Below are 11,239 nucleotides of genomic sequence, written 5' to 3'. Positions count from 1 at the left end.
AGCATATAGCTATAGTTAATGCATTTGGTATCATGAACTAATTATTCTAATTATAACTAATTATTTATAATTTATTAAACTAGATTAATGTTCATTTGTGCACCATACATTTTAACATTTCAGGCTGTAGAAAATGAACATCATATGAATTAGGAATTAAAAAATTATCAATGAACAACAGTTTACTTAACATTAAACTGGATTAGCAAATTCTATAAAAAAAATTTACTTTTGTTTTTTAGTTCATAATACCTAATGCATTATCTAATGTTAATGAATGTGAACTTAATGTATAGTGTTACTAAGATAACTTTTATATAGTACATTAACATTACTACATTACATCATGCAAAACAGATCATTAGTTAAAAAGATACCAATGAATTAAAAATAACAAGTTGTATATGTTTTACATATGTTCTCTATTGATTCTCAATTCAACAGATCCCTATTTGAAAACCCAATATGACTGCAAGTATGTAATGATTTACAGAAGACATAAAACAACCAATGAAGCAGACCCACTGCATTTATTGCCTGGAGATCTTCTTACCTATATATGACCCCATGCACTCACACACTCACACACACAAAAACACACACATGTACCTCTGTTAAGCTGAGAATCTCTGCATCCTCTGTGAGGTCTCGTGTTTTCGGGGGGTCCGAGGGCTGGGGATTCCGCTCTGTAACCCAACGCTGCTTGCTGAAGACACAACCCATTCTACTTGCTTAATTCCTCCTTGAAAATCCTTTCCGTTTCCTCTTACACTTTCTTAGCCCTTCTTTTCCTTAGTCTTCAGTCCAGGTTGCTCCTTGTTTTATGTTTCCCTTGTCCTCAAGGACGGCTCCTTGTTCCTCAATGCCTTAGCGTCCAGTTCCAACACAGAATCATATCTCTCACACCTTCTTTTCCATACATTCTCTCCGACTTCCAAAGTCTCCCTCTTCTGTCTCTCGGGGTGTCCTCCCTCTGATTGTCTCTTGAACCCCTCACATGCACACTATGTAACGCCCTCCTCCGTCTCTCTCGCAGCTGTTTTTGGCAGGCTTACGTCAGACCCTTCCTCTTCTTTGGCACTCGAGCTCTGCTCGCCCACTGGGAGCCATCACACACACACTCACACACAACCCCTAAGGCTTGTATTCCAACATCTCTCCACCACCCAGTCCCTAAGTCCACACACAGAGAGCAGTAGGTCTTCTGTTCCTCCTCATCTCCATCTTTCATTGGCAGAATGAGACAACAAAGCATCTGTTCTTGTTTTTTCACATCCACTCCGTTCAAGCAGCACTCGCCTCGCATCTGCATGTGTGGGTGCAATACTGAATAAGTTACTGTGAAGCACATGAAACCACAAAAACTCTTCCATGAATAAAATTCCATTCATAATTAAGTTTCTGTAAAACAGGGCAAGTTGTAACATCAGTTCAGTGAATTAAAAATGGGCTACAGGGGTGAAGGACCACCATCTTCCTGAGGCAACAGTAGAAGTTGTAAGACTCTGAGTCAAAAAAGATTTAAGATTTGTAAGACAACAACATTTTGAGGTAGAAAATAAGCATTTCACTTCTGAGTTATAATTTGATTTGCAATTATGTTAATGAAGGTTACATCTTGTTGGAAGACTTTTTATTAAAAAATAAAATAAAATAAATATCATGACCGTGTTTTCAACATACTTCTACTGGACGAAAACACACAACTTTAATTTATAATAGATAAATATAAAAATATTCTATAAAACAAAATAAGAAAAATAATAAATGTTCAACACTCCCCACTTTCCTATCCATTACGTAGCTACTTTTCTCAAAATATCTACACAAAACTGTTTGTGTCAAAAACAAACTACAATTCACTACAATTTAAAGTAATTTGCATTGCAAATGTTTGTCAATTATTCATAATGTAATTACAGTATAGCATGTGGCTAGATATAAGTATTCTGCAGTGTGATAGGCTACTGCATTTCAAATTAATTCAAATGTTTCTGATTATTGCATAATTATCATTCACATATAATGCAGTTTATAAACAATCCATGTAGTCATGAGGTTATAAAAACTTTATGACCTCATTTTGTGACTTCAAGGACTGTTTTTACTTTTAAACATTTGCACACGCAAACCTATTTAAGTAAACTAACATAAAGCTAAGAGACTCAAAAAAGCAACAAAATTGTTACCAAAAGCTACCAATGCATAAATGTTTTTTGGTTACGTAAGGTCGCTCTAGTAGGTTCTGTGTCCAGAGACCACCAGTTAGCACCAACTGTCATTCTACAGACAACAGAAACAACACGTACATGCAGCTGACACAGCAGAAAACAACACTGAACACACAAAGCACTGCATCTGTCACTAGAGGCTATAAACTCAGAACATACCTTGATTCTGCTTTTTGTTTCTTACACCCAAGATGTCTCACTGCTATAGGTTAGGAAAACATGCTAAAATATCAATTACCAATCGATTTAAAAGTTCTAAATGTTTAATAAATTTTATTAATTCATTCATTCTAGAATATGTACTATGGTAATTCCATCGTATTAGTATCATGGTACATTCATTGTGAGTAGCCTACCAGGTATTATCATCTGATACTATTCTTGTACCACGGTAAGTATTTAAAGTGTCTAAAATCCTGTTTACACCAAGGATAATAACTATGGTAACTACAAAGTTTTAATAGTAGGCTAGCTCAAATTGTGTGGGGATAGGGAATTAAAAGAAATAATTTTATTTCTTTATTTTTTACAGCTGAACGATAACATTCTGACAGCCAATCATAATCCACGCATTAAAAATATTGAGCATTTAAAGTGGCAGTGCGCGCTTATAATAAAAATAACTTTACCGTAAATGCTGAAATCATCATACTTATCGTTTTTTGGTGTGAATGTGTTGCAATAAATTATCTGAATCATTTCTATAACTATTTTCATACAGAAAACCTGTAACTTAAGGCCCGTTCACACCAAGGACAATTAGAACTTAATATTTAGTAATTGTATGAGGATAGGGAATAATAACCAACGACAACAACACAGTGATATTGTTGGACTTTCAGAACGATTATTTGACAGCCAATCAGAAGCCATTGCATTTAAAGTGGCGTTGGTTGTTTGTTTGTGTAAATGCAAATAGTTTTTTGTTCTTGGTGAATGAGATGTAATAACTTTTATCATTAGTTAATTTTTGTTTATCAATACCCATTAACTAGAAGCCAAGCAAACATTATTTTCTGCCCTAAAATAAACCGTATGGCAGACCAGAGCCATGGCTTGTTTATAAAAGCCATCAGGGACGACAAAAACATTACGCTTATCAAATCTGATTCATCACAAAACCAGAGTGTGTTTTTAATTGTCATTGAGCTGCAGTATTTCTAGGTGTAGACACATTGGCAATGCACTCATAATAGTGAACGCAGCTACTGAGTCCTTACGAGTTTTAAGGATTATCGGTAAAAGAAAATGCCAGATCAGACAACTCTTTTCTCTTTCACAAACATTTTGACAATACATATGCACTGTAGTAGCTCTGTAAGGATAGAACTGCATTCAAATCTGGCTACATGCAAGAGAGGTTCAGTTAGGGCAGCTGGGAAAACATGGATGAACAGCACAATATGACCACACAAAGAATGCAACAAACTCCCACCCTAGAATGGGCCGTAAAATCCATCCAATAAAGAAGTTATGGGAAAAACACCTTGAGAAACACACAAAACGCAAAATCATTCAAAGCTTAAGAGAAAACGGCTCGAAAATGTCACAAAACCAATGTTCTTGTGGCACACATACAGCCACTGGAGTCCAACTGTGGATTTTCATGCAGTCAGATTTTTCTGATTAGTTTGATAATATAGTCCTTGGGAAGGAAAAGCATTAGGGGTCTTGGACAGCTTTTCAATACTCAATCACCAAGGGACTGGGAGGATCTGCACAGCCTCAGTGTTGGACCATTACATTGGTTTGAGAGCACTTTGAGGGAGTTCACTATCCTGTCCTGAGAACATAATGCTACACAGGTTTGAAATGAACAGATGACCAAAATGAGAGAGAAACCTTGAGTTTCAGTCTGAAGCATTTAAAGGATTTGAGTGGAAAGCCTATCCTCTGGCATACGCCTTCTGAGGGTGTTTCTGCTAACCACGAACTCTTCAGTGGGAGATTTCAACAAAAATGCAACATGGTTTATGGCATTAAAACACAATACTGAGCATTATGAGTGAACAATTACATAAAATCTATGAAAAAGCTACTATGCATCATATTGCAATTGCTGACTGAATTAACCAAAAAAGGAATTCAGAGACAAGTTACAGTATCTTACATTTTTTATTATAACGACTTTCAAATTAACAATGATTTTCAAATGTCTACATGTATGAATGCATTTGTCTACGTACTGCACTGATTTGTTTTATTTTATTTTCAATTAAAATGGGCCAGTTTTACGAATACCAGTATAAATTTCCATAAACGTGACAGAACAGTATTGTGGGTACCTTGGCCATCATCCCTTAAGCTACACCACACCCTCATCATGAGGAAACTCTAATTGAACCCCTCATTTGATCATTCAGTTGCTCTTTTCTTCTGTTCTGTGTTTCTGAAGTTAGTTGATCCTTGCTAATTGTTCATTCCTCTCCATCTTCTCCCTGGTCTCCATCCATTAGTAGGGCAGCATACTTACTTGCGGAGCTGAATTGCTGTAGGGACAAAAAGAAAGTTTATAACCTCAATGTTCGGGTGCTTCTCATTTCTTATTTGTGCATCCTCGCGTCTTAGCTCCAACCCCCCTTAGGATACGAGGGCAGGATGCAAAGAAAGGAAATGAGGACTGAGGAATCAAAGGATGAACACTGGAATATTCTTGACCACTCAAGCGTTACTTCAAAGCGTCATCAGCTGTGCTAAAGGGATCTGCCCTTGTGTTGTTGAAGTTCATTATTTAAGGCATTCATAATGAATATTAATAAAGCAAGATGGCCTGTTGAAATATATAACATGTATGGCTTATTTAAACTGCAAAGGTAAAATATAAATGTAAATTATTACGACAGATGTGAAGGGGGAGGAGAATGTACACATGCGTCACGCTTAGTTGATAAAACACTTCCTCAAAGGATACATCTGTGTATCCACGCTCATGACTCCTTAGGAAGCCTCCTCACTCCTCGATCCTCGCCTCCTCGAGGTGCAATTAGAGAATTGAGATGTCCTACTTAAGATGGCTTGATCGTTTCCGGGTCATAGGATGGAGGACGGAGGAGCGAGGAAGCGAGGAGGGATATTGAGAAGCACCCTTTGTGATCAAGTAAGAGTGGTAGAAGAAAATAATTTTCTGATATTTCTTTCTGAGCAAGAAGTTCTACACAACATTGGGCTGAACAACTACACTAATATGTAGGTTTCTACAATCAATTATTTTCAGGGTCTAATTTTTCTTGTCATGTTGACTACATCTGCTCAGTGAGGTGTCAGGTCCAGATGAAGTACTCACAGGAGGAGCGCTCTCTTCATATTTCTTTGGTTCTGAGGCTATTCTAGGATCTCGTTCCCGTATGACCTCCTTCCTGTCATTTAAAATTCATGAAAGGGTTTAAGAATAGATAAACAATATTATATTGAGATCACACTAAAATTTATGTTGATAGCAATGATAAGCTCTGGACATTCTTACTTGTTATGGATTAATTTAAGTCTATCACACAGCAGAAAAAAAACATGACTACAGCCAGACGGTTCATGCTGCTAATGGGTTTGCCTATTCTGCGTGTCTTTGTGTGAATGAATAGTGCTGTTTCATCTACTACAAAAACTCAAACGTGTGTTTTCAGCATCTGCGTCTCAATATATGAGGACATGAATGCATTCACTTCATCTCCAGAGCTGCTCTGAGTCACATTTTAGTTGAGAAAAAAAAACTGTCAAATACAAACTGAAACTCAAAGATCTTCATGACAACCCAGCATTTTCAGTTTAACTTGAAGAAATTATGACAGAAATATATTACTGCTGTCTACTAAAATTAACTTCTCAAATTAATAAATATCATAATTTTTAAGGAATCATTCAACCAAGATTTTTTTTCTTCCATGTTTTAATTAATACAGTTCTGTTGTGCAGCATCATATTTGACAAATTAAAACGCAATGTTTTACAATACATTAATTGTTATTTTCATTGGATTACATTTTAAATTCTAATTAAATTGTTTTATTAATTCACTTCATTAGAAAAAACGCATAATTTGGGGAAAAGTTTAATGAATTTCATGGGGCCCTAAATAAAAAGTTAACTATTCTGTGGAGTTTAATTGTGAAGCAAGTTAGAGTTTATATTTATTTTTAAGGTCTTACAAACACGTGGAAAGCATTTCCTTCCCCAGTAATGGCACATGAATATTGATATTGTATGATATGGTAAAAAAAAAAATATATATATATATATATATATTGTGATAATATTTTTGGTCATATAGCCCAGCCCTAGTGTTAAAAACTTTTCGGACAGCATTGTTTCTTACAGCTTCATTTGTAATAAAATGCTAGTTGTAAGGACTATTTTTATAGACAGTTTTAGAGCTTAGCAGTTCCAATTCACTTTTAATATAAAGAAAAGTAATTTAGATTCAGATACTGCTTTTTAGTCAATGTCATGTCTATGCAGTTGTACAAATTCATATTGTACAAAAAAAATATTTCACATTTGTGAAGGCTGCCTCACCTGTCTGCAGTTTCTCTCTGTTTGTCTTTGTTTGAGCAGTCAACTCCTCTTCCCAGACCCCCTCCTCTCCCAACTCCTCCTCCTCCTCCCTGAGGCACAACTTTATCCCTTCGAACGCCATCAACCCGGTTTTCATCTAGCAAATAGTACAACAGACAAGTGTGAAAACTGTATATATTCATAAAAAAAAATTCCCAGTCTTTTCAAGTGTTATTGTGGGGACTTTTACCTTTACCCAATACTCTCTCTTCAGCTGACCTAGAAAGACAAAAAAACACAAGTGTTATTTGTGCTTCATCATTGCGTGTTTTATATTTGTATTTCCATAACTTGTGAGAGGAAGGACACCTGTTGGGTTTAAGAGCGCTTTTGTTGCTAGGGGCAGCTGAGGGTGGTCCTTCCTTCTCATTAGCACCACCCCCTGTGCTGCGTTTGGCCCAGGCGTTCTCTTTAGGTGGAGGAGCTGGCATTACTTTCAGTGGAAGCCCTCCCTGATTGGAAGAGGGTGATGGACATGCAGGAGAGATCGGCTCATCCTCTTGTCCACTGAAGACTTCATTCTCTGAATGTTCACCATCTTGACTCCTAGATCCTGAACATCACAGATACAGAAGTAATTATTTAACACTTTGTTACTAATGTCAGGGCCTTTTCTTTTGTAGGCATATTTGCTTGGGAAAAAAAAAAAAAGTTTACAGGGATATGTATTCTCACTATCATTGTAGACATCTTCAACCCATTGTTATTTTAGTAGTATTTATATACTTGTATAGTATTTATTAATATTTTTAATTATTTTTTGAGTACATTTTCAAATTTCATTTTTATTAGTTTTTTTTTCTTTTCAATATTTCTATTTAGCATTCATTTGTATTTATTTTAGTATTAAAGGTGACATCATGAAAATCTGACTTTTCCAGGTTTTAAGTGCTAATCAGGTCCCCCGTGCATCTACCAACCAAGGAAACGTGAAAAAGATTAACCTAGTAACTTTGTTTTGGTAAGCCTTTTTCTGCAAGCGTCTGAGAAAAGGAGTGCGTCTGATTTCGCTCCCTTGGTGATGTGGCAAAGGGATCTCATTATAATATTACCGCCCCTTAATCTGTAAGTTTACACCCACGGCGCCGTCATAATGTGTTTTTCGAACAACCTAGTATGAGAGCCTGTTCTAGTACACCCCCAAAACAACATCAAGACTTTGTAAAAGAGCATAATAGGACCCCTTTAATGTAAACTTGTGTGTGAATGAGAACTTAGTTTAGTACTTACATGCTGTGACAGCCGCTTTCTGTCCGTATGCTTCGGATTATGTGTTCTCTCAAAAAACCATATATCAGAAGTTTAAACTCATATGGTTTAAAACTTGTAATAATGTAAAATATGTGAGAAATAATGTGTTTTTCGAATAACCTAGTATGAGAGCCTGTTCTAGTACACCCCCAAAACAAAATCAAGACTTTGTAAAAGAGCATAATAAGACCTCTTTAACATTTCAGTTTCCAAGGAAACATTTCTACTGTTCATTTAACTTTAGCTTTTTTTATCTAATATTTATATATTATTTTAGCTTTATTTTAATTTAACACAAATATTTGTATTAGTTTTAGTTAATACTGCTTCAAACATGATCTGTCATTCATTCACTGCAATTAAAGAAAGCTAATATAGTCCTTCTACAAGGTTTCTTTACGACTATGATTTTTAATACCAGTTATAAAATGTAGCATAAAATGCTTTATCGTTTATCAGCCATTATATGAAAGTTATAATTCATCAGGATTGTAATATTAGTACATAGCTAATATACATGCTTTGATAATTGTTTATAATTAAGCGCCATGCCAGCTACCACAGCTATAATCATTGGAAGAAACAAAGTAAATAAAACAGTTTATAAATAAACAACACACACTTTATATCAATAATCTTTGATTAAGCAACAACAAAAAACGAATCTGGCCTCATTTCATTAAAAATCATAATCAACTAAAAAATAAAGAGAAAGAGTTAACACGTTCATAAATTTATTACCTTTAGGTTGCGAGGATTCACTTCCTGTGCGTCGACACTCTTTAGATGGCTCTTCATTTCTCCAACTCGAGTCTCTGCGTAAAAAAAAAAAAAAGAGACAAATTCTATAAATACTCTTTCATCACAATTTAAAAGTTATGTTTTCAGAGAAAATCTCTTTTATATTAACCCATCTATTCTCACCGGTCTCGTGGTCGTCTCTCCGAGGCCCTGTTCTTGTCCTCTTCCAATTGTTTCTGGAGTCGTTCTTGTTCTTTCTTCAGCCTCTCCTCCACCTCTCTCTCCTTGGCGGCTGTGTCCACAGGTTTGGCTGCTCCAAATATAGAGGAAGCCCTGCTGGAATTAGCAGTGTTACTCTGCGGAGACAAGCTTCCGCTCTGTTCCTCCTCTTTTGGGATGCTCCGTGGCTTCAGGTTTAACTTGGGCCTCTGTGGAGGGCCTAGAATGAAATCGGATTAGTTTAGAAACAACATTCCTGATATTAAACTTGTATCTTTAAAGCTGAAGTGTGTTATTTCTGCATTAACATCGTCTCATGTACCCTTCTCTTCTCGTCCATCATCCCTCCTGTCTAAACGCTCTTCTCGATCTCCATCTCGCTGGTCATCATAGTCTCGCCTGAAGCCACTGCTGAATCCTCGTCGTCCTCCACCACCACGTGAGTCATAACCTAAGACAATCACAACCATAGCATAACTTACAAAGCAAACTGCAATTAATAACCCACCAAAAACACAGAAACTTAAAGAGAAATTAACCTGCACTAGCGTTTACTTTCATTTTGGGTATCATATGAAAAATGAAGCAATGTTTTTTTGTGAAACCCATGGACGAAACGCTACAAACCTCCACGATCATAGTCTCTGCTACCTCTGTCATCGTAGCGTTCTCTACCACTGAAGCGATCTCGACCGCTGTCATAACGATCATCACGTCTTGGAGCATCTCTGAATCGGTCTGACTCATAGCGGTCACGTGACCATGCAAAAATATACCACAATGAGTTACACAAAGAAGTGCAAACAGTGTGTTAACATAGTCAAACCAGATTTAAGATGAAATCTATTTAACCTTGACTGCCAATAGCAGCAGCATAAAGTTTCTTATAATTAGGGATGCATGATTTGGTGGAAATAAAAACTAAAATTGCCATTGCGATTTAAATAAAAAACAACAACAACAAAATGAGCTCCACGTTTGCTATGCTTGTGTGTAGAGCTGCACAATCTGGCCAAAATTTTGTGATTGTAACATTATGACTAATAACAATTTAATATGGATTCATTTATATTTCATTTATACAAATAACATGTCAACTTGATAGAATGAAGGATGTATGCAAGTTGTTTTAAAGAAAGCATTTATAACCACTGTTATTTCCTTGTAAAGAAAACAATCTTATGATATTTAGACAACTTAAACTAGACTAAAACAATTCAGATAACTAAATTTGCTGTGAAAATGAACGCTGGTTTAAGCATGATATAGAGTTTGCATCTGTTTAACTTACTGTCACCGTATCCATCGTCTTTGCGTGGTCCATCATCCTGGTCCCCACTTGGCCGTGCCCTCCAATCAGAATCGGTCTTATCAGGGCCAAAGTCCATCCCACGACCTCTATCCCTGTCTCGCCCCATCATTGTCCCACTGTCCCTCTCTGGAAGAAATATAAGAAAATATAAATTATAATAATAGAAATATGCTTTCACAGAGGCAAAGACAACATGAAGGAGTTTGTATATCTTCAGTTCACCTTTGTCATTGGATTGATCTGCGATATCCACCCGGATCCGTCTGTTCCCAAGATTCTACACAAATGTAATGCAATGTTAACTCAAAACAGAAAACAAAGGCAATGGACTGAGGTCAGTATTTTACTGACGACCCACCTCCTCATTTAGACTGAGCGCGCGCAAGAAGGATTCAACATCATCAAATTCTGCATAACCAAAACCCTTAAGCCTCTCTGGGTTATTAGGCTCCCGTGGCAAACGTACTGCACTGATCTGAGAATACACACAAAACATATCCAGTTACACACAACCTGCATTTGTCAAGCAGCTAAGAGTAATATTTCCTGATAGGAAAGACTCAATGTAAACTTGCAGATTCCCACTGACCGCAAGGCCCCTGAAGAAGTCTTTGATGGATTCCTCGCTGACATCATAGGGAAGGTTACCGAGGAAGGCAGTGTAGGGTGGGCTGCGTGGCAGCCGAGAGCGGTCAATGTTTGGTTCCCGTGCTGCACGAGGTGCAGTTGGCAGGATGGAGCGGTCGATGGGAGGAGCTCGATACGTATCCTCCACAGTATGCCAGGAAGTTGAGACTAAAGAGAAGGAGAATGGAACTTGACCACCACAGAATATGATTTCATTGCCTGGATCCCAAAGTGCATTGGATCTTACACTGTACCAACCCTAGCATTTTGCCTTCTTAAGTCTGAAATACACTTGATTTTTGACACGATT

The 11,239-nt window shown here is 36.8% G+C and overlaps 2 protein-coding genes across 4 annotated transcripts in view; both read right to left on the bottom strand.

Annotated features, from left to right (window-relative positions):
* Positions 1–1,119, bottom strand: part of tns2b (tensin 2b) — a 20,066-nt gene extending 18,947 nt beyond the window's left edge. For both annotated transcript variants that reach the window (XM_016467134.1, XM_016467136.1), the window contains exon 1: positions 610–1,119. In XM_016467134.1, the coding sequence (XP_016322620.1) occupies positions 610–723 (114 nt within the window). In that variant the 5' untranslated portion in view covers positions 724–1,119. The remainder of the gene's footprint in view (positions 1–609) is intronic.
* A 3,391-nt stretch (positions 1,120–4,510) lies between these two features.
* LOC107673526 (eukaryotic translation initiation factor 4B-like) overlaps positions 4,511–11,239 on the bottom strand; it is a 9,093-nt gene continuing 2,364 nt past the window's right edge. The window contains exons 3-15 of one of the 2 annotated variants that reach the window (XM_016467138.1): positions 10,892–11,097; positions 10,661–10,777; positions 10,525–10,579; positions 10,282–10,428; positions 9,618–9,752; positions 9,313–9,441; positions 8,955–9,210; positions 8,772–8,845; positions 7,089–7,332; positions 6,970–6,998; positions 6,741–6,876; positions 5,515–5,587; positions 4,511–4,720 (exon numbers count right to left, since the gene is read on the bottom strand). In XM_016467138.1, coding sequence (XP_016322624.1) covers positions 4,649–4,720; positions 5,515–5,587; positions 6,741–6,876; positions 6,970–6,998; positions 7,089–7,332; positions 8,772–8,845; positions 8,955–9,210; positions 9,313–9,441; positions 9,618–9,752; positions 10,282–10,428; positions 10,525–10,579; positions 10,661–10,777; positions 10,892–11,097 — 1,673 coding nt within the window. In that variant the 3' untranslated portion in view covers positions 4,511–4,648. The remainder of the gene's footprint in view (positions 4,721–5,514; positions 5,588–6,740; positions 6,877–6,969; positions 6,999–7,088; positions 7,333–8,771; positions 8,846–8,954; positions 9,211–9,312; positions 9,442–9,617; positions 9,753–10,281; positions 10,429–10,524; positions 10,580–10,660; positions 10,778–10,891; positions 11,098–11,239) is intronic. The other variant, XM_016467139.1, reaches the window with a different exon arrangement.

The sequence above is a fragment of the Sinocyclocheilus anshuiensis genome, unplaced genomic scaffold (genome assembly GCF_001515605.1).
Source record: "Sinocyclocheilus anshuiensis isolate Anshui unplaced genomic scaffold, SAMN03320099.WGS_v1.1 scaffold44, whole genome shotgun sequence".
Lineage (NCBI taxonomy): Eukaryota > Metazoa > Chordata > Actinopteri > Cypriniformes > Cyprinidae > Sinocyclocheilus > Sinocyclocheilus anshuiensis.
Note: the sequence above shows the minus strand (reverse complement) of the source record. Positions and strands in the feature narration are given on the sequence as shown.